The 23302-nt window shown below is 38.4% G+C and overlaps 1 protein-coding gene and 1 pseudogene across 1 annotated transcript; one reads left to right on the top strand and one right to left on the bottom strand.

Moving 5' to 3' along the window:
• Nucleotides 1-6674: 6674 nt before the first annotated feature.
• Nucleotides 6675-7436, top strand: LOC101954963 (mucosal pentraxin-like; annotated as a pseudogene).
• Nucleotides 7437-10276: 2840 nt separating this feature from the next.
• On the bottom strand, nucleotides 10277-11328 carry LOC101971379 (olfactory receptor 10J1). Its single transcript, XM_005339392.4, has one exon. It carries the CDS (start codon nucleotides 11326-11328, stop codon nucleotides 10396-10398), a length of 933 nt encoding a protein of 310 aa, XP_005339449.2. The 3' UTR covers nucleotides 10277-10395.
• Between the last annotated feature and the right edge of the window lie 11974 nt (nucleotides 11329-23302).

Genomic DNA, 23302 nt, shown 5'->3' with positions numbered 1-23302 from the left:
AGATGGGCTATGGGCCTTGAAGTGGAGGCAGCAGTAGGCTGTTTCTTTTTGTTTTGTTTTCTTTCTCTCTTTTCTCTTGTTTTATTTTTTTATTCAGTACTGGAGATTGAACCCAGGGGTGCTTAACCACTGAGCCACATCCCCTGCCCTTTTTGTTTATTTGTTTGTTTGTTATTGTTGTTGCTGTTCTGAGATAGGGTCTTGCTAAGTTGCATAGCACCGTGCTGAGGCTGGCCTTGAACTTGAGATCCTCCGGCCTTGGCCTCCCAAGCCACCAGGATTGCAAGCCTGTGCCACCATGCCCAGCCAGAAGGTTGTTTCTTGATCTTATTTATTCCTTTATAATGGAACCTACTGGAGGCCTCTAAGTGGGTGTCAGTTGAGCAGGTCTGTTAGTGGAGATCAGAAGCGCTTATTCAGGATTCAGCCACTTGGGGAGTTTATTATCGCAAAATGAGGTGCTGCTTTTAACCGTTATACTTTTTTACATGGCTTTTATTCTAAGCCATATATTTGTTTCATATATATCCCTAACAAGTTGTTGGTTAAACTTATGGAACAGAAGCGGCACTCATATCAAAATGTGATAAGGAACAAAGAAATGATCATTCAGAAAACTCGCATGAAGATGACCTTTAAAATTAAAGGTAATGCTTATGAAGTTTAAATCTACAAAACTGTAGAGAGAGTTACAAAATTAGAAATTAGATGCCATGTATTTATCACATCACTTTTCTCATAACTTTTTCTTATCCTTTGTTTATAGATAGTAACCTTTGTGGATATCTTAGACATTTACTCCTGTTCTTTCCCTTTCTTTATTTCCTCCTTCCTCTGGGTTCTACTATATTGAATGTATGTGGATTTTTTTTCTTTGAATATCTGTAATTTAATATATACATACACATACACATATATGTTAAATACATACACACATACATATATATATAGAGAGAGAAAGAGTATTATTTTAGGTTTTTACATGCTTCCTATTTTTTGAAACTTATTCATATTTATTTCAGAAATATTCTAATATAATAAATATACTATACTACATCAAAATGTCTTTAGGACTTAAACCCTTCAAAAGTAAACACTTGGGAACTAACTATATTATTTAAGAATTATTTTTAGTCTCTAAATATCAGAAACAAAAATCAAAACAATGAAAGAAATGTTTGTATGTTTCTGATGCAGCAAAAAGTAGTGGAATTACAATTTTTATTTTAATGCATTTTTATCCCCAAGCTAAATGTGATATATAAAACATCATTTTTAATCTGTCCATAGTTATGTTTTTCTCATGATTAATTTAAAGTTAGTTTAGAAATATGAAACACTATATTTGTCTTTTTAGATTTATTATTATTAGGTGATAGGGATTGAACCCTGGGGTTCTTTACCACTGAGCTAAATTCTAAGAACTTGATTATCTTTCATTTTGAGACAAGTAACCCCATTTCTGACTCATATGCTAAATTGCGCAGGCTGGCCTTGAACTTGTAAACCTCTTTCCTCAGCCTCCCAAATTGCTAGGATTACAGGTGCCCACCACTATGCCCGGAGTGTTAAATATGTATTATGAATATTATTAAGATCCATAAAACTAAGTTACAAAGTGACATTTAATTGTATATACTGGCACAGTAACATATTTGATGGCAATAACTTATTTATCTTGTATTGTGCAAAATACATGCTGTAAAAAGTTATTTTCAGAATTCTGGGGAGTCTTGTTATATGGTGCAATGCGCGTGATTTCAGAGTCACAAGAGAGAAAAATGGAAGATTGATTAGATCAATCTAAAATTATATAAACAAGACACGGATCTTAACATGTTTGAATTCCAGTAACCCCATCTCTGACTCATATGCTATTATTGTCCAACAACTAGCTCACTTGCTGCTAATCATCTAGTTGGAGACCAAAAGAATCGCTAAGCACAAATCACCAACCCACAAACTCATCAACTAAATAAATGTTTGTTGTCTTAAAAGCTGAGTTTAAATGTGGTTTGCTACAGAGCATAATTAAGTAAAAATAGACTGCCACAACTATCGTGGCTTTTGTTGTTTGCAACTGAGAGCCTTAATTCATACAATTTACTTTACTTTTCATTAACCTGGGAACTATGGAGCAATTAGTTCCATAGACAGCTTTAAACTTCTTATATATAAGTTTAATCACAGCGATAGGTGCAGGAGATTTATCTGTGGGGGAAAAAACACACCTGACCTATATGTTCTTGGATTTTAAAGTCATAATGTGTGATGAAAAAAAAAGGCAAAATCAATAAAGCAACTTTCAACAGATTTTTACTGAAGACAAAGAAACAAAGGCTAAGATAAAACATAAATAGATTTATAAATCATGGATTTAGGTCATACAAATTAGATTATTCCTAGAATCTAAACATTAATCCATGCCCTCTTGAGATGAACTCAATATATCCAAATTCATGGACACCTTACTTGAGCCCCCAGTTTCCTGATGGTGTCTTGAATCCAGATAAAGGGCATAATCTTAGAGCCTAACATCCACAGAGAACTTGGCAACATTATTGTTGTTGACTACAATAGCTAGATCTCTACTCTGCCACAAACAAAGGGGTTTCCATCCCACAACCCTGTTGAATTCCACTGCCACCTGAATCAGTGAATGTCTTCTCCTGCTTATAACCCAGCTCTTAATCAAAGAGTGGAAAGTGGTCTCTCCAGCAGGTCCACAAGTATGCTCACTTTATAGTCTTCACACTTATAATGAGAATAAGTCAGTTTTTTGTTCCTACAACAAAATACCTGAGAAAATAAAGTTAAAAAAAGAGGAAAGGTTTAATTTGGCTCATAGTTTTAGTTTATGACCAGAGACTCCATTTTACTTTTCAATACCTCATGGCAGAGAGCACATGGCACAGTAAGCTGCTTTATTCATGCTTGTTGGGAAGAATGAAGAGAGAGGAAGAGACTGACATCCTGCAGTTCCCTTCAAGGGCATACCGCAATAACAAAACTTCCCCCTAGACCCCGCCTCTTAAAGATTTCCACCACCACCTTCCAAGGTGGCTAAGCTGGGGGACAAGACATGATGGACATTTAAGATCTGGACTATGGCAGGCTGCTGTGACGTTCTTAACACATAAGAACATCAAGAGGACATAGAGCCTCATGGGGTCAGGGGTGGGTAGTGGAGAGATGAACAGGACAGTTCAGAAGGAAACAGGATAATGCAAAAAGAAAGCAAAAGCACAACAGCTCAAAAGAGAAACAGACAAGTTTTAGCCATTATCTTTGTTCAGCTGACGTTGACCATTTATAACTCTGCTTTTTGCTGATGGAACAAAGGCCTGGCCCCTGTGGGCACAATAGAAAGAGCCAAACCATGAGAACACTGTGCTCTTCCTCCCACTACCCCCGGAGCCCAAGGAAGGCATCATGGAGAAACTCCTTCCAGGGGCCCTGCTTCTCTTGGTTCAGTCAGGTCCTCCGCCTGACTCAGAAGTGCCTCGGAGTCCCAGGGTATTCAGGATACCACATGTTTTTCAGTTGTTGCTGCTGTTGTCAGGGGGGTGTGAAAGAAAGATTAAGTTGCCTTTTGCTGCCTAAGAATTTACCTTTAGACCCAGCAGCTTGAGACAGAAAGCACTTATTATCTCATGTTTTTTTTCTGTGGAGCAGAAAACAGAGAGTGGGTTAGTGGTGATCCTGGTGAGAGGTCTCTGGTGAGTCTGCAGTCCATTGGCCAGGGCTTGAGCCTCCTCTGAAGGCTTCCCTAGGGGAGGATCTTGCAGGGTGCAGTCGGGGTTCAGATCTTTTCAGGAGGTGGAGTTGAGGGCCTCAGTTCCTCCCTGTCTGTTGGCCTGAGGCCCCTTATTCATTCCTTGTCCCCCCCTGGGCGATCCTTTAGAGCAGCCCACATGATGCCCAGGTCGACTCCAATAGTGAGTGATCTGACACACGGAGAGCAAGTGCCTCAATGCAAAAGCGCCAGGCTTTTCATAATCTAATCTTAGAAATCACGTACCTCACTCCTGCTGTTCCTTATTCATTGCAGTGAGTCAGCCCATACCTGATGAGAGGAGAATTATTTTAGGACATATTTTTAAAACCTCCACTCATGCTAATGAAACAGGATATGCCTGGCACAAGGAGAGTCCCTGGGTTGGAGCAAGGAGAACCAGCCCAGCCTGTTACATGGGAGTACCACTGCCCCTCACTCAAGAGAATAAGAAGGAGCGTGTGATTCCTGCTAGAAAAAAGAGAAGAAGGTACCGGGGTGGGTTTCGACGCTCTGATCCTTTTCAATCATTGCTATGGTTTGAATATGAGCAGCCCCACCCCCCCACCCCCAAGGCTCACATAGGAGACAATGCAAAAACGGTTCAGAGGGAAAATGATTAAATCAGGAAAACTATGATCCAATTGGTGAATGGACTCACTTGAAAGGATTAATGGGTGGTGACTCTACAATATAGCATGTGGCTAGAGGAAGTCCATCGTGGAGGGCATCCCTTTGTGGTTGATATTTTGTCCCTGGTAAATGGACCTCTTTCTGCTTCCTGGTTGCCATGTGCTGAGCTGATTTCCTCCACCACGCCCTTCTGCCCTGATGTTTGGCCTCCCCTCAGGCCTACGGTTATGGTTAGTCAGCCAGCCATGCACTGAATCTCTGAAAACCAGGAGCCAAAGTAAACTTTTCTACCCCTAAGTTGTTCTTGTCAGGTCTCTTGATCAAAGCAATGCAAAGCGAAAATAAGCATTTAGCCTGAGTAATGTGAGAGGAAACGGGAACTCTTTAGAAGTAGCTTAGACTTTAAATCAGAGAACCCGTTCCCCCCTCACGCCTGAATGGCCTTTGTGAAATTATTGAGCTCTTGAGTCTCAGTGTCTTCATCTCTACAATGGCAAATAGAAATGATATCTACGCAATAAAGAATCGTTATGAAGGGTGGGTGAGAGCATTTAAAGGCAACATATACTTGGGGATGTGTAGGTGTTATAAAAATATTAGTTTTGTATTAGCTGTAAAAAAGCTTTAGTATTTCAACACCTTTTTTTTTTTTTACCCCTTTCTATTACTGCCTCTAAGGATAACCTTATCTTCTCAAGTTTGAGACATTTGTTTCTCTATGCTATTAAGTTATTCAAAATCTCATTCTCTGGCTAACCAAGCTGGTTTTTTTTTTTTTCCCTCCAGGTTTATATACTGATGATAAGTAAGAAACAGATATGAGTAGTGGGAACATGAGGTTAAAGGGATGATTCTATAATCTGGGTCAACTGTCTCCCACACGCTTTCTTTTAAGAAGCAATTTACCTGGCAGCCCTGCCTCGCTCGAGCCAATGGGATATGTAACCTTCCTCAGCAAACCACCTGTTAGCTGCAAAAGAAATGCAGGCCTGAATGGGTTATCCCTCCCTGCCTGTAAGAATATAAGTTACCCTGAAGGGGAAGGGGTTCTGTGGCCTTTACACAGATCAGATTTGAGAACTCAGGAAGATAGGATCATTAGAAGCAAACCCCCTAATGATCTGTAAGAGCAAATTTCAATTAGAACAGGTCATCACGGGCCAAAGTGACCCAGAGTGAGCTCGGATCTTTAGCATGTCATTGTAATAGTAAATCTCCCCTCCATGGGGCAAGAGCATGCACACTAAGGATGTGAAACTCTGAAGCAATCCTGCTGTCAGTCAAACATCAAGGGGTGGGCCTGGGCAAGACTCCCTGAGACCCCCAATAAAACTGGCAGGCGGGAGTGGTGAGCCACCCTTCTCTCTAAGATGACCTACTCTTCTTTCCCATTTCCCTATCTCCTCTCATCAACTCAGGCCTCCTGTTTTAGCAACGTGTCAGAAGTCTTTCCGGGGTGATCACAGGAACCAGTGACCAAGGACTGTTACAGATGCCTTGGGTCTGCCGTGGGCCTTTGCTCTGTAGCCCTGACAAAGCTGCATATCACAAACAGGGAAAGAATTAAATCAAGGGTATAGATGCATGGTTTCCTCTCCTATTCTCCCAGTTCCCACGCAAAACGAACTCGATTCAAGATTTCCTATTACTTCTAGGCTCTGTGTCCCTTGATTCAGTTAGTCACTCTTTTCTCATTTATTTTCCAGACCATAGTCTTTGTTAAGTTTATTTTTTCCAAGAAAGAAAAGAAGAATAATTTTTATGCTAATCATACTCTTTCGATGAGTCAATGATAAGTAATTCCGTGATCCTGGTGTGGCAGCTAGGAGAAATTGTGGAAAACTGACCCCCAACTGACCCACAAGAACTGCCCAGGGAAATGGACAGGGTGTCAAGGGCATCACTGAGGTTGGGCCACATGGTTTGCAGGCTATCGTATTCCTCAGACTTTGTCCTAACCGCAAATGTTGGTCCATCATAGCCAAATAGCCAACCACACGTGTCCCTTGGGAGAAATCTCGGAGCCTCATCAGTGGTAAAAGAATATGGAGTGTGGCATGCTTTATCCACGATGCTCAGTGAGTCAGCAAGTCATCATCGGAGGGTCCTTTTGTGTGACTAGTGTTTTCACTGTTATCCGGATGAAATCCGTAACAAAGAAGGCGTAGGCTTGATATAGGATATCTTTAATCTCCTTTTCTGACAGGCCAGCTGAACCAAAAACCCGCCTTTTAACACTGACATTTTGCTTACACTAACAGAAACAATGCACTTGCAGGAACTCCGTAAACTTCGGCACGCCACATCAAGACTGTCAGGAGGCCGCCCAGGGCTCACAGTGAGAGCAAATCACACAAGTGAGTCCACAGAGTTTTGCTTCGTTGTCTTTTCTCCACAGATATGAGAGGAAAGGTGTTTGTTTTCCCTCAAGAATCAGCTACCTCCTCTGTGTCCCTGATCCCCCAGGTGGAGAAGCTGCTGCGGGGACTTCACTCTGAGTCTGAAGTCCTTCAGCGCCTTCACCTGTCCTGATAGTCTCTTCTCTTTCAACACTCGGAACCAGGACAATGAGCTTCTTCTCTTTGTTGACAGAATAGAAGAGTTCACACTGTCTGTTGGGCATGCGGAGGCCCCTCTCCAGGCCCACCAAAGTCCCCTTATTCCCCAATCCATTTGTGCGTGAGCTGGGAGCCCTCCTCTGGGATTGCTGAGCTCTGGGTCCAGGGGTAGGAAAGGTTTGAGAAAGGGGTATTCTCTGGAGGCTGAGGCAAAGATTATCCTGGGACAAGAGCAGGATTCCTTTGGGGGACATTTTGATGCAAAACAATCCTTTGTTGGAGAGGTATGGGAGGTGTCTTTAGGGGACCACATACTCCCCCTCAATGAGATGTGTGACTGGTGTTACCAGGGCAATATCCTGAATTGCCAGGCCCTGATTCATGAAGATAGGGAGGATGTGGTGACTAAGCCTAAGGTGTGGCCCATAAGCCTCATTCTTTCCAGTATGATTTGTGTCACATCTCTTTGAAATTAAATCTATTGATTTTTTTTTTTCTGGGGTAAACTACATTACAAAAAAAAACCCATGAAGTCTAGCTAGGCCTTCAATATATATTATTTATTGTTGCAAAAATTACTTTGGATGGTGCTGTAATTTTCTGCAGCATCATATCATAGGAACTCAGGGGAACCAACTGCTTTCAGTACCAGGTACCAATCTCATAGAATCCTCTATAGCTACAGGAGGTCCTGCGGGGGCTCTGTGCTCTCCAATTCAGCAACCTAAAAATATAATGTCTCATGCCAAGTGTGGTGGAGCACACCTGTAATCCCAGCCACTTGGGGGGTCTGAGGAGGGAGAATTGTAAGTTCAAGACCACCCTGGGCGACTTAGCAAGACCCTGTTCCAAAATAAAAAAATTTTTTAAAAGACCAGGGCTGTAGTTTTTGATAGAGTGCCACTGGGTTTGATGCCCAGTATTGCCCAAAATAAAAATAAAACATGAATTTAAAAAAGTGATGTATCTACTAGGCCAAACTTTTAGGAATTGGCTAGTTTAGTGGGCAGAACCTCCAAAGAGAGGTTCTCAAAAGGGGCTTTCGGAAAGTGTCTTCCTGGTACATGTCCTTAGGGATGTCCTTAGGGAAACCCAGGGAAAAGCAAAGATAAGCCACCCTGGGGGGATCTCGCTTCACACTCACTCTCAAGTTGCTCTCTTGGAAGTAGCTGTTCTGAGGAAGCAAATATTCTATCCTCTTAGGTTCTATAAACATGCAGATTTGTCTTCTTTGCACTCCTACCATGGAGACTCCCAGGCCTTTTGTTTGACAAGCAGTGTCAAACACATTTTCTATGGGGACACTAAGAAAATCATGCAGGTGGCAGATACAGACTGATTTTTTCGCCCCTACATATGCTCTTTATAAAGTAGAAGACATTTGTAAAATTCTGGGTATTTTTTTTTTTTAAATTCAGATCAAATAATTCTAAAATTGTAAAACCTTCTCACAAATCAAGATAACTTTCCCCTTTAGGAGGTGATGACCGCAGGAGCTTAGAAATTCCCAGTCTCTTGTTTAGAAAAGTCTTTGAATTTAGACTTTAAACTAGACACTCAGTAATTCTCAGAAGAGATCATCAAGGAAAAGGATGACCAAGGAGAAGGTAAAGGTGAGACATGGACCCCAGGTCATATTCTACCTAGATTAAAAAAAAAAAAAATCATGGGCTGATTTCCAGATCTGCAGTAACAACAGTTAGTTGAAAGGGGGCATTAATAAGTTCAACTTCAAAAAAAGATCTCTAGATATCCCTATAGTTGTGAATACAGTGTAATATATTTGTTAACCCACAGAAAGCACATAGTGGGGTAAAATTCAGAGGCCAGAAGTGACCAAGTTATTTCCTAACATGGAACATACTGTTGATCCAGACTCATTGAGAGAATTGTTCTAATGTGAGTCTCAACAAAATTGGGGAAAAAAAAAATGCTATGGGTCTTCAAGGCAAGTGAGAATGTTTTGAGCTGACAGTGTTTCTTCTGGAATGTCAGAATCTGTTACTCCTGTCACTGCCCAAAGGAAAAAAGTGATAAGTGGGAAAGGCAGTTTTGACTGTCTCCAATGCATTCTGTACGCCAACTATATCTTCTTTGAAGATTTTTGAGCTCAGTGTTTATCTGACATTAAAGTTGATCTTTCCACCCCTCACTTCAAATAGGCATTATGTGGACCACTTTTATGTCATCGACAAACTTTCAATAATCAGCTCTCCCCTTACTTCCTACCAGCTTCCCATCTCCTGAGCAACATCTGACCATGGTGGTAACCCATAAGATTAATACAGGGTATAGGGTGATAAATAGCTTGGTGGTAGAGCATTTGCCTAGCATGCACAAGGCATTGGGTTCAATCACCAGCACAACACAAATAATAAACATTTTTTAAACATTTATAAAAGCAATACTCAGGTCAGGGGAACTTTTGATTCTTTTTTTCTTTATTTTTTTTTTTAGTTGTAGATGGGAACAATACCTTTATTTGATTTATTTATTTTTATGTGGATCAAACCCAGGGCCTCACACGTGCTAGGCAAGTGCTCCACCACTGAACTACAGCCCCACCCCTGAATTTTTGATTCTTTAAAGCAACCTTAACCACAAAATTTTGCAACTTTTTCTGGTAGAGGATGAATGATAGAATCAAATTTCAGGGGCATTACGAAATGATCAAACCAGGCACTGTGATGCATACCTATAATCCCAGCAGTTTAGGAGGCTGAGGCAGAAGGATCACAAATTCAAAGCCAGGCTCAGCAAAAGTGAGGTGCTAAGTAATTCAGTGAGATCCTGTCTCTTAATAAAATACAAAATAGGGCTGGGGATGTGGCTCAATGGCCAAGCACCTCTGAGTTCAATCCCCAGTACCCATTCCCCCCACAAAAAATGCCCAGACTATGATAGATTATACCATAGTCCCCTCTTATTGTGGGAAATACTTTCCAAGACCCCAAGTGGATACCTAAGATTGAGGGTACTACTGAACCCCACATATACAATATTTCCTGTTTATACATCTCTATGATAAAGTTTAATTTATAGATTAGACAAAATAAGAGATTAACAATAATAACTAATGATAGAATAATTATAACAATATATTGTAATAAATGTTATGCAACTATGGTCTTATTCTCTCTCTCAAGATATTACATTGTATTATATTATTACATTGTATTATTATATTAATGTGTGGGTAACATGTATGACATAGATACAGTGAACAAATATTTGATCCATGTCTCAAGTGGATGGAGCAGGATTGTACTAGAGCTCATCACCATTCTGAGCATAGAATGATGCCGTGCAGAGTTTAAAACTTATAAAGTCTTCATTTCTTGAATTTTCCATTTAATATCTTGAGACCACAGTTGACCTCGTGGGTAACTGAAACTACAGATAAGAGGGTACGTCAAACTGCCAAAAATCCTAGGCAGGAGGTTTTTTGCCAACAGCCCGGCGAAGGGCATCCTTGACCTCTTTATTCCTTAAAGTATACACCACCGGATTGAGGAGTGGAGTAAAAACAGTGTAGGTCACAGAGATCAGCTGGTCCTGATCCCTGGTGTTCTCTGACTTGGGCTTGAGGTAGGCGATGGAGGCACAGCCATAGTGGACGATGACCACCGTGAGGTGGGAGGCACACGTTGCAAAAGCTTTCTTCCGTCCTTCGGCAGAGGCAATCTTGAGGATGGTAGAAATGATGAGAATGTAAGAGATGAAGACCAAGCCCATGGGCACCACAATAACCAGTGAACTGATGATAAAATTAAGTATGTCATGTAGGGTGGTGTCCGCACAGGAGAGTTTCATAACTGGGCGGATGTCACAGAAATAATGGGCCACCTCTCTATCACAAAAAGGCAGCCTGAACACAGATGAAATCTGAATGACAGCCACAAGCAGCCCAATGCTGCAGGCTCCCCATACCAGCTGGGCACATACCCTCTTGTTCATGATGACCGTGTACCTCAAGGGATTGCAGATGGCTACATAGCGGTCATACCCCATGGCTGTGAGCAGAAAGCAGTTGTTGATGGCCAAAGTGATAAAAAAGAACATCTGGGTGGCACAGCCAGCCAAGGAGATGGGCTGGCTCAGACCTCTGAGGCTGGAGAGCATCCGTGGAACAATGACCAGTGTGTACACCGTCTCTGAAGTGGAAAGCATACTGAGAAAGAAGTACATAGGTGTGTGAAGGTGACGATCGATGCTGATAATTGTCACAATGATGACATTCCCAGCCAAGGTTAAGAGGTACAAACTAAGAAACACCACAAAGAGGGTAAGCTGGTGTTCGTGGAAGCTTGAGAAACCCTGGAAAACAAACTCACTCACCACTGTGCAGTTTTCCTTCTTCATTGAACCAATCCCAGATCCAAAAGATGGAGACTTAGGTCCATCAGCCCTAATTCCTCGGTGCCCACTGCTTTGAAGTGGAGAACCCTCGGAGGAGGAGGTGTTATGGATTCAAGTTAGTGGGGACAACTGTTCATCCGGGAAACTGTTCTAGAAAAGAATAGAAAACACAATCAGGAAACGATTTCATGCGTGATGATTTACGCACAAAGTTGTGGAAAAATAAATAGGGATTCGACAGAGCGGAAGGAAAGGTACCTGGGGCCAATTTGGTAAAGATTTCCTGGTGAGTAGGAACACAACAGTTAGGAGAAAACCACGTTAATTAAATAGAAAAATGCATAGTTAAACTTGAGAAATAATTTTCTTATAACTTTAGATTTTGTTATTAAAGTTTGTTTAAACTAGAGCTTTTATCATCTCCTTAAAGAACTTTCCTCTGGGCTGCCCAATGCTCTCTGTTCCAGCATAATACCTGTGTGTGCCTTCTGCCTGTTCCTCTTTTCTGTATTTTTTTTGTGAACCCTTTTTACAAGTCATTCAATTTCTTCAAATCTGATTGTTCTCCACACTTTTTTAGGACAAGAAATGTTCCCCTCTTGATTCAATACTTCCTCCCTTCCTCAGAAAGTCTCCTCAGTATTAAATAGAACTAAATAGAATAAATTTTCTTTTTTAAAAAAAATCACTTTTCTTTCTTTTTTTAATTACTTGGGCCATCAATAAGCTCCTCGTAGTGTTTCTAAGTATTGCCCCCCAACTTGGGCATTTCTACACTTTTTCAAGCTTATGTTTACATGCAAACTTTTACACATTGACTGCCTTGTTACTAGGCTGAATTATCTTTTCTAATTTCTTCAAAATTATAAATGGGGTAACTTTGAGGAAACCAAACATTTCCACTTTTATTCTCTGAGAGGTTATTGGGGATCAAAAACCTTTCATTTCCAAAAGAGTTTAACAAAAGTAATAAGTAGTTCCCTGAGACACTCCTTAGTTTTTATGAATTATTTTTCTGTATACTATGCAACAGCATAACAATGTATATATTAGGTAATTATTATGTCCAATATTGTAGACAGGAAAATTTTAACATCTAGAATCAGGTGCTTTATCCAAAATAACTCAATATTTTAATTCTAAGGTGAGGGTAATTTCTCATACAGAAAAACTACCACAGAAGCATCATAAAACAGATGTGAGAGAAGATGCTTTTTCGTTTTTTTTTTTTTTTTTTTTTTTTTTTTTGGTGGGAGGAGAACTAAGACATCTTTTCTACTCTGGGGATCAAAATTACATTGAAAACTTGGGAAAACTGGAAATTTGTAGAATGTATTATCTAGATAACTTGGTATTAGTATATCAATGGCAATATACGCCCACTTTTTTTGGTTTAATATTTCCACTTCACATTATTTATTTTAAGGAAGTGCTCAAAGGTATGTATCATTATGTGTATATGAAGAAATTTTCACGATATTATTTATAGTAGTGAAGACCAGAAACAATGTGAATCAATAAGAGAATAATTAAATTCATTATGACATATTCATCTGGTGGGAATTATGGAGCTATTATAAATCTTAGAAGTGCTGACATGGAAAGATATGGTTGATAGACAGATGACAAGCTACAGTTTTGTGAAAATAAAAAGAAAAGCAACCAAGAAAGGAAGGAAAGAACAACGAAAGGTGACACATTCAATGACACAAATGCCATTAAAAACATAAAAATAACAAAAAGCTAAAAATGGGGTTGTTTTTTTTTCCTGGATAACTTATAGAGAATCTGAAATTATTTTCCCCACACTTTCTATATAATCCAGATTTTTGTACTTAGTTATTCTCTTATAAAAACAAGATCACTAAATGCCTTTCCAAAATGGAAATACATCATGAGGTTTCATGGAGAATTAAAGAGAAAAAGTGAAAATAGTGGACTAATTTACCTTGAAGAAGAGAAGATTGACAGTACAATGCATGGCCAATTTAAAGTCCCTAACCAGGCATTTGATAAAAACTTCAATACCCAAGGGCTGAATCCAGAGGAAATTAACTTCAATTTTTAAAGTCTGTAGTTGGTTTTTTTCGTTTGTTTTGTTTTGTTTTTTTTAAAACACAACAACAATTTTGTGAACAGCACTGGGATTAGAAAGTGGTAAACTATGTATCACGGGTACAAAACTTAAAGAAACACCAAAAAACAAAACAAACAAAAACCTCAGCAATCCAAATGAATAGCATTTTAAGGTTTTAAGGCAGTATTTAAAAACCAAAAATTAATGCAAAAATGTATGATTCACTAAATGTCATAAGACAGGATCAATGCTATTACCACCCAAGAGAGGAATGAAGGCAGATTTGGGGATGTTCTCACTAAAGGTTTTGAAGAAGAGATAAATCTAAAATTGTTTCTAAATATCAAGGAAAGTATAAAGCCAAATATGTGGTTAGCTTTCCGCTGGAGATGCGGGGACAGGATAGCACTTAACCATTCCTGTGGAACTGGGATTGCTGATGTATTATGCAATAAGGTGGAACAAACGTTTATGAACTGGAAAGTCAGTCTTACCCATACTAGAACAATGAAGAGATATAACAGGTTATAGAAGAAAAAAAAATCAAATTGAGCCTGTGCTTTCCTGCACTTCACCGCTTCTCTCACCGTTCCTCAGGAACAGAGCTCAAGAGGAAGAGACCCTCTGAGGGATGGAAAGACCATGGTAGCCAAACAGGATGTGCTGGCTTCCTTCTGAGCAACCCGAGTCAACTGAGGAAAGCAACATTGTACTCCAAGGTCTGTTCCCTTAGATTCCGGTTATTGGGCCCAAACTATTTCTCTACCTTTGAAAGAATTCAACCATTTTTCCTCCTAGAGAGATCTTTTTTTTTTTTTGTTTTTGCTGGATCTCACAACCAATTCTGAGCAACAGGTTAATCTGATTCATTTCGTTGAGTCTTTCCAATTGGAAGCAAGCTGAAAAAACTCATGGGCTCTACTGGCTACTTATGAGTCCATCAAATACAACTGAATCATAGGGCCCCAGAGCGGGGAGGCAACTTAAAAGGCACAGGACCCCCCCACACACACATTCTGCTTTAGCATCTCCAGTTATTGGAAATTTATTATAAGTTAGCATCCATTTTTTTTGTAAGAAACTAAGTTTACTTTAAAAAATAAAACTAGTTTTTAAAAAAATATATAAAAATATTCATGGTAGGGGCTCTTTGTACAGGAAGCTGTAAACAGAAAGGTTAGTTTTTGTCTCCATATATCCTGGTCTACAGGTAACCATGATGGGTCAAACTTTTCTACATATAACCATGCACATTTCCGTATCAGTTTAATTTTACACATATGGGATTAGGTGGCACATACCAACTCACATCTACTTTTTTTCATTGAAGAGCACATCCTGAGTACTTTCCATTCCAATACTGTAGATGTATCTCACTCTTCTCATTTCCAGTGATGCATACTATTCCATTATATATAAACTCACATAGATCTATAGTCATTAATTCTATTCCTTATTAATTCTTAGAAATGTTTACTTTCTATTGATTCAACATCTGCTTCTTGCAACCTACCACCTCTCACATCACTCCACATTCCATTTCCTCTTTACATAATACTATTTCATATAGAGAAGACTATTTTCATGTCACTGTGAAATTTCAAGCCTTGAATCCATGACAACAGCAAGATGAACATGACAAAACATTAATGGACATGAGAGTCAATATAACCAACTGAAGACTGAAAACCATAAAGGGAAAAGAGTAAAAATTTGAAAAATGCCCATGCTATTCAATTTTCATTTACTCCTGCCAATAACCACTCATTGCTTCTGACCTTGGTAATAGGAAGAAGAAGACACTTTCCAGACTGTGATGTTTAAATGGCATTAAAGGGGCTGAGTTATTCACAGGCACTGGTGAAAAAAACAACCCTTGTGTTCAAGAGGCATTTACAATGGAATTGAAACCCCACAAAGTGAGGACAAGCCAGCTCTGCCCAGTATCAAAAGAACCTCAAAGCATTCCCATGTTCATTGAGACCCGGGGCATTGGTTTTGCCTGGGAAGTGGCCCAGGGAGAACAACGCAGTCTCCCAAACTGCAGATTTCAGGAGATTTGAATGTTTATTTTCTCCCAAAAGGAGCAAATCCCTCTGTGCAAATTTCCTGGGACCATCATCCATTGGAGAATTCCTTTGAGGTACCAAGAGTTAAGGGAGTAGATCCTGAGAGCTGGTCTCAAGAGTTTCATTAGGAAGTTGGTAGCTGAATGAGGAGATGTTTTCTGATCTGGGGTGTGGTTTGGGTTTCAGATACTAACGCTGCCCTGTATTCTAGTTAAGTAAACCACAAATAAATACTGGGTAAAAACTTATGGAGGGAAGACCCTAAAGTTGAGTTTCTCAGCATGAACAAGCACCTTGCTTTTTGTAATTTATTCAAATAAATAGATCAGGGCAAGTAGATGATTATAGGGGTAAACATAAACATAAACATCTGAGCTTGACTGTCCCCTTTAGAGACATCTATCACCCACACTTGGACGGGGCAGAAGACACTGACAATATTATTGCCTTGTTGCTCGCTTTGGTTACTCTCTGACCTTACTGGAGAGAGAATGAAGCAGCAGTGGATCTCCAAGAATTCAGTTTCTGTGTCAACCTGACCATCCCCACCAGGATGCTCTCTGTACCTTTGGGAGGGGTGTGAGGAGCCATTTCAACTCTGTCTTGTAAAGGGGGATTTGCCATGAAGATCTTTGGTCCAGACTAAGAGCTTTACTTCTGAAATGACCCTATTTCTACTCTGATTTCCACCATAATGAACATTCATCATAGAAAATACAGGAAAGGTTATATAGGACCACATACATCACCTGTAACCCCTAACTCAGAAATCAGCAGCGCTAGCATTTTGGTGAATAGTTTTAAAATCTTTTTTTTTTCAATGCATTCATCTATGTGTATCTGTCTGTAAGCACATAAATTTATGTTTATGGAAAACCTGGGCTGGTTATTATTTTTGTAGCTGCTTTGGTTTGAAGGTATCCCTCAAAGCTCATGTGTTGAAAACTTAATCTCCGTATTTATATTTAGAGGTGAGACTTTTGAGAATTTATGTTAGATTAGATCATGGTGAAATCAGTCCTTTTTAAAAAAAAGGAAAGGAGACCTGGGATAGCATGTCAGTTCTCTCTCCATCTGTCTCTGCCATGTTACTAAGTAAGAAGGTCTTTGCCAAATATGGGTAATGCTCTTGGGCTCAGCCTCCAGAGCCATGAACTAAATAAATCTTTATTCTTTCTAGGTGATCTGTAGTAGTTTGTTATAGCAATAAAAAATGAGCTTAAAACAGTGATCTCCCTTCTTTACAAGATGATGCTATACAAAATTCTTTATGTTCAGTTTAGTTTTTCTCTTAATATATTGTGAGCCATTGCCATATCAAGAAGCATTTTTTTTTTCTACATTATAATTTTAAAGAACTGCCTTGCCTTCTATTACAAGAATGCTCTTTCTTGTTTGGGTAAAGATTCAATTGAGCACCACTCACTACAATAAATTATTAAGTCTTTAAAGTCTCTTTTCCTTTGGACCAGGGTGTGTCAACAGGGATACTGTTGACATTCTGAGGCTGATATTTCTTTGTGGTGTGTGTAGGTGGATGAGGATAGACACCATCAGTGGGTGGAGACTGTCTTGTGTATTGCAAGGTGTTCAGTAAGGTATGTCACGATACTCAGAAGGTGCTGAATGCCAGTAGAATCTTTCCTCCTTTCCCCACTGCCTTAGAGGAAATAGAAAATGTCTTTAAACATTACCAAATTCCCCTGAAGAGTATTCCACCACTACCACCACCACCACCACCCTTTTTTAAAAATTTCATTGACCTGTTAAAAAACAAATCAAAGCCTCATTTTTGGTTGTCATTTTTCCTTGTATCATTAAATTTGCTCTATCCCTATATTTCTTATAAATTACAAATTAATCCCAAAGGCTTAATTAGATTTAGGTTAAGCTTATTAAAATATATCAAAGTACATATGCTATCAACTATATTGTAATATACTAAACCATGAGCTATGTTAACTGTGTATAAAATACACACAGTCACATGTTGTATGATAATGTTTTGGCCCCAGACAAAATGTTGGTCCCATAAGATTGTGTTGCCTAGGATCTCTCAGCCATCTTAATTTGTATGAGTATTCGGTGATGTTTGCACAATGACAAAAATCATCTAATGACACATCTTTCAGAATGTATTCCTGTCATTAGGCAATGCATAACTGTAAATAAAAATTGACATATATGTCAATTATAGATATTAAAACAAAGCAGGTGGGGCTGGGGCTGTAGCTCAGTGGTAGAGTGCCTGCCTTGCCTACATGAGGCACTGGGCTCAATCCTCAGCACCATATAAAAATCAATAAATAAAGATATTATGTCCATCTACAACTAAAAAATATTTTTTTAAAAATTAAAAAACAATAAAACCAAGCATGTTGTCAGATTTAACAAATAAAAGAACAGAATGTCCAGTTAATTTGAATTTTTGAATGTTAAATAAATGATAATTGGTAAGTATATCCCAAATATTGAATGATACATGCACTTATCAAATATTATGAATTATTTATCTGAACTTCAAATTTAATCAGACATCCTGTATTTTATCTGGCAGCCTTAATTAGGAGGTACACATTATCTGATGGTCCTACTCTAAGCAAAGCTAATTTAAAAACATCACCTTGTACCCCATAAATACAACAATTATTGTTTGTTAATTTCAAAAATAAAATTTAAGTATTCACATAAAAGCTTATCCGTGTTTCAGCTGGATCCTTATTCAAGTTGATCTCATCAAATATTTATTATTTAATCTATTTGATAACCTTTGTCAAAATCAATTTTTGTTAGGGGTTCCAAAATAGTGCTTCTATAATTACTTAATGGAATTCTTTGGTACAGAAGATTCATCAATTAGGTCTCAGGGCCATAAGCTAGGCATGAGTAGAAGTGGAATTCAAAGCTTAGTCTTTTAATTCTGAGTCTAGTCAGAATAGACTAATGAATCTAGTCCCACACTATTATACTCAGTGAAATAAAATTATTCACCTTTGATATGTTAATGATACATGACTACAAGTCATCACAATCCCAGCAAGTGGATGTTAGCAGGAATATCCTTTGGAGAGTAGGAGGACCTGCCAACTGCAGCTAATTTATAAGTATTCCCTAAGCAGAAAAAATAAAGACTCTAGAAATAAGGGTTATTTCTAGATGGTACCTAGAATAGAAAAAAAAATGATGCCCAATTAAAGAATCTATGATTTCCTTTCATTCTGGCCACAAATTCCAAGTAAAACATTTCCAGATAACCTTTGTAGCCAAGTTCATAGCCATGGGTGTGCCCTACAGAATGAAATTGCTTGGAGTTTCTAGAAGGATTTGAGTTTTTATTCACAAAAACATTGGGAAGGGTAGAGCAAATAAATGTCCCCTTCAGTCACACGACTGGGCGGAAGAGCACCTGCAGATTGGAATTTGAGAGCACAAGGAAGTTCATCTTCCTTTTTATTTATTGACTTTTTGTGTGCAATTATTTAAGTTTATAGTGAAATACCCTGTGGTTAGAAGAGTGGAAAGTGGATCACAAAGTCATATCTTTCACATATTTTACCTACTCTGAAGAGGAATGGCGTCGTCATAAAGAAAGTATTCTATGTTATTAATTACCATTGCCACTAACTAAATAATATGTCCTGGGAGCTGTTTTTCCTAAGCACAGAGGCAAAGACAAGACTGGTGATTCTCACAAAGGATAAACAATTGAAGGTAAAGAGCTGTCCAGCATTCTCTAGAGTGCGTGTGTGTGTCCGCGCGCAAGAAAGGGAAGAATCATTGGTTAGATTATAATATCTTGATAGAACACTCAACAAGTTAATTGCTCATTTATCCCTCTAATGAGTATCTATTGAAAGTCTAAACATGACATTCACTGTTCTAAGCACAAAGTAAAGAGCAATGAATCAAACATACATAGTCACTGACTTTATGAGTTGGTCATGAGAGGCCAGATAGCAAAAGATGGCATTTTTCCAGAATGCCACGGTGCACACCTGTAATCCAAGCCACTCAGGAGGCTGAGGTGGGAGGATTGAAAATTTGAAGGCAGCCTGAGAAACTTAGTGAGACCCTGTCTCAAAATAAAAATTTTTTATTCGTAGAACTAGGGATGTAACTCAGTGATAAAGTGCCCCTGGGTTCAATCCCCAGCACTAAAAAGAAAAAAAAAGAGATACAATTTTTATATATGGTGATACATGCTATTATAAGATAAGAATGAAGTAATCTGGGGGATAACTAACCTTCTGGTATGAATTTTGATCTATTAATTGCTTATTCAGCAGTAAGTAAAAGTCATATGGAGATGACTGGTCTGGTATATTCACCACTAAAAATGAACGTATTAGCATCCTGAGTTATTCTGAGTGTGGTTAATGCCTCAGACACTGGTCAGCTCCTGTCAGTGGACCATTGAGATGTGGGGCTTGCATGGCAGATACAGACAGACCCTGATCAGGGAGTTCACACCAAAACTTTTCTAACGACCAAGTTCATTGGCTGTTCTTGTTTCTTTTCCTACTACGGATAACTGATGCATTCAAAGCAACTATATCACTTTCCATCTTGAAACTCTCCTTAGTCTTGATTGTGTGGCAATGCCATTTCCTAATGTTGTTTTTTCTAGGGAAGAGCTTACCAAGGGTGGTCATTTAGCAAATAGTGTGATTTGCAGTGGGAACAGTGGCTGTCATTTAACCTGATGATTCAATGCATTTGGGATTGTCAAGAGAGCTTTCTTCGCGTTATCATTTCAGTACATAATTAGCCTAAACATGTAAATTAGCCACCACTCAATCTGGAACATGAGTCTGATTTAATTCCCTCCTGTTACTATCTGGCATAATTTGCTCATTGATTTTTCCACGTCGGACGACATAGTTCTTAAGAGCACTTGGTCCCTTGTCCTTTCCTCAGTCCTAAATCTTCAACCAAAGTGGCAGCAAAAACAACCAATACCACTACCATGACAACGGGAACCTCATAATTTAGTTCCGCATTTGCCACTGAAAAATCGCTTACATAGATGACTCACACAGACCACACTGTGGGGTTCAGCTTTCTCAGTCCCCAAAAGGAAGGGATTTAAACTGATAGTATCCAAGGGCCCTTTCTGTTTTAACATTTTATGGTATTTTTCTATACTTGAGGACTAAAGACAGAAAGTTATGATTTGGAAAATGGAAATAACACCTCCCCTCCCAAACACACACAAGTCATTTCTAATAAATGTCCCATCATTGCCTCAATTCTGCCACCCTACCACTATTCTGCTTTCAACCTTCAACTTCCAGTTTTTCAAATCAATCACTGCCTCCTGCTGCTTCTTCGCTTTACCTCTGCCAGCTATGAGACACAGGCACAGAAGGCAAGGTTTCTATATATCCTGAACTGTCAACCGGGCAAGCCAGATGGGAGAAGGAGGGAGTCATCCACCAGGCTACAGGGGCCACTGCTCTTTGGGAATCACCACAGGATCATACTGTTCAAGTAACTAGCTGTTGTCCTCCTGAACTTGCACTCCTAATTGCCAGACAACGCTGAGAGGCTAGGTCTGCCGTGGACCTAAGGCACGTGGAGTCCAAACTTCTCATTTCATAGACATAACTGTTCTGAAGGGAATATCCACTTATAAGGTATAAACTTTAAATCATTAACACTTTCATTTCATAAAACACATTTTAACCATGCCCCAATATCTTCTCAAAACAAATCTCTATCCCACATGACTATAGATACATGTGTATCTATGTCTATCTGTATGCATGTGCATGTGTGTGAGTGTACACATAATGCTCATATATATGAAAAGCTCTCTGTTTCAAAAAAATTGTATTTCCAGTTTCATTTGATTGCCTATATATTATATATATTTTATATACACATATACACACACACACAATAATACATATATATTATGTATTTCTGTTTTAACATTTTCTGGTATTTATAATATATATGTATTATTGTGTGTGTGTGTGTGTGTGTGTGTGTGTATATATGTATTTCTGTTTTAACATTTTCTGGTATATATAATATATATGTATTATTGTGTGTGTGTGTGTGTGTGTATATATGTATGTATGTTCCCTAGCCAAAATCGTTTGATAACTATGCATCACCTTTCAAATACAAGCTTGATACTTGATAGTTTGTCAAATTCTACCACACCTTCACTATCTGGCTCCTATATACCTTCTCAATCTCAACTCACTATGCTTTAGTCTTACTAGTGTTCTCCCAATTTCTAGAATTTTCCAGAGACTTCTTGTTATGCGGACTACCCAGATTTTGTCTTTACCCATCCTCATGCTTTAACTTCCTCTTTAAATGCCATTTTCATTAAAAGACCACCTTGTCTAAAATATATTATCCTTCCACTTCTGTATGGAAACATTATTTACTTTTTTACAAACTTTAGTTACAAGCTGTTATTATTTGCTTGCTTATTTATTATCTATCTTCTTCAACAGAAGGCTCACCCAAAGGAAAATATCCTGTCTATTTTTTTGATCATTAATAAACAGTAAATATGAAAGAGCTTGGCACATATATACCATATATATATATAATATATATATATATTTCTTATGCTGATATTAAACTTATGTTGGGTTTAATGGTAGCAAGGGTATTGGGTCTGTCTCTATATTTAAGCCATTTTATCACTGGCCATGATAATTCAACTTCAAAACTGTTTGAAAAATATGTTGTAAAAATGGCACTAATGAAATTCAAGGCTTAGTTTGTTCATTTGGGGAAGTCAGTATAAACTCTATCAACAGTGCTCATTTTAATAAGGCAGTGCTTCATAATTCTGTATAGTTCTCTTTTTCTCTTAAGATTAGCATCCTGACATTATTGAACTACATAGCAAATTAGTACAAATCCAGTTTAGGAATTGAGGCTATCAAAATTATTTATTTCATATTTACTATTATACATTTCTTCTAATTAACTGTTGCCCCTTGAGTCATATGAAGAGAGGATTTTCTTCCTGGATCTTTCTGTAGCATAACTCTGGTATTTGCTGTAATAAAGAAGCCTGTTTTCTCTAGGCAGTATATTCTATGATGGGCTTTGTGTTGGTTTATTCTCCAATTTTATTGACTTGAACAACCTGAAATTCACATTCACAGTGCAAGAAGATTCTCTGACAGCTACTGGATGCAGTTGTAAATTGTAAACAAAAAAATGCAAATGTAGGCACTGAAATCAAGTAGCAGTTTTTGATTGTGAAGCGGTCATCTGAATAATCTATAATATTTATGTTAATTAATCTATTTTATTACAATAAAATTACATATTTTCTCATTAAAATGTTTGCAACTCTTTGATTGTGAGAAACACTGGCTTATAGGAATGGCCATCAAAATGTCCTAAATTTTTTGGTATTGCACCATGTTAGACCATGAGTTTTAATTTTTGATTAGACCCTCGACATTCATTTGTTTTTTTAAACCTCTGATAATCTGCAGATATTGCCTGTTTTTCAGGAAGGAAAGAAAACTTTGATGAATAAAACTGGGAACTATGTTCAGGGCCTTGTCCTTCCCTTCTCTGGCCCTTTTTCTATTTTCAAAATCTAGATCAAAGGTTTTTAATCCTATCATAATCCATCTGATGTCCTACGTTTTATAGAGCTTTCTTTGTTACCCTGATAGATTATGAACTGACCTAGGCGAGATGAGATCATGGTAAGGTAAGGTTAGTGAAAGTTAGACTTCATGTCTCCTCTATTGCAAGGGCCCCTCCAAGATCCTGGGTGAGCCCAATATTTTTTGTGAAATTTATAAAAGGAAGATATTTGTCTTAGGCAAATTTCTGTTAT

Source organism: Ictidomys tridecemlineatus, chromosome 11 (assembly GCF_052094955.1).
Source record: "Ictidomys tridecemlineatus isolate mIctTri1 chromosome 11, mIctTri1.hap1, whole genome shotgun sequence".
Taxonomy (NCBI): domain Eukaryota; kingdom Metazoa; phylum Chordata; class Mammalia; order Rodentia; family Sciuridae; genus Ictidomys; species Ictidomys tridecemlineatus.
The sequence above is the reverse complement of the archived record's forward strand: the minus strand, read 5'-3'. Positions and strand labels throughout refer to the sequence as shown.

Coding starts and splice junctions, on each gene's coding strand:
- LOC101971379 (XM_005339392.4), bottom strand. CDS start 11,328: ATGAAGAAGGAAAACTGCACAGTGGTGAGTGAGTTTGTTTTCCAGGGT.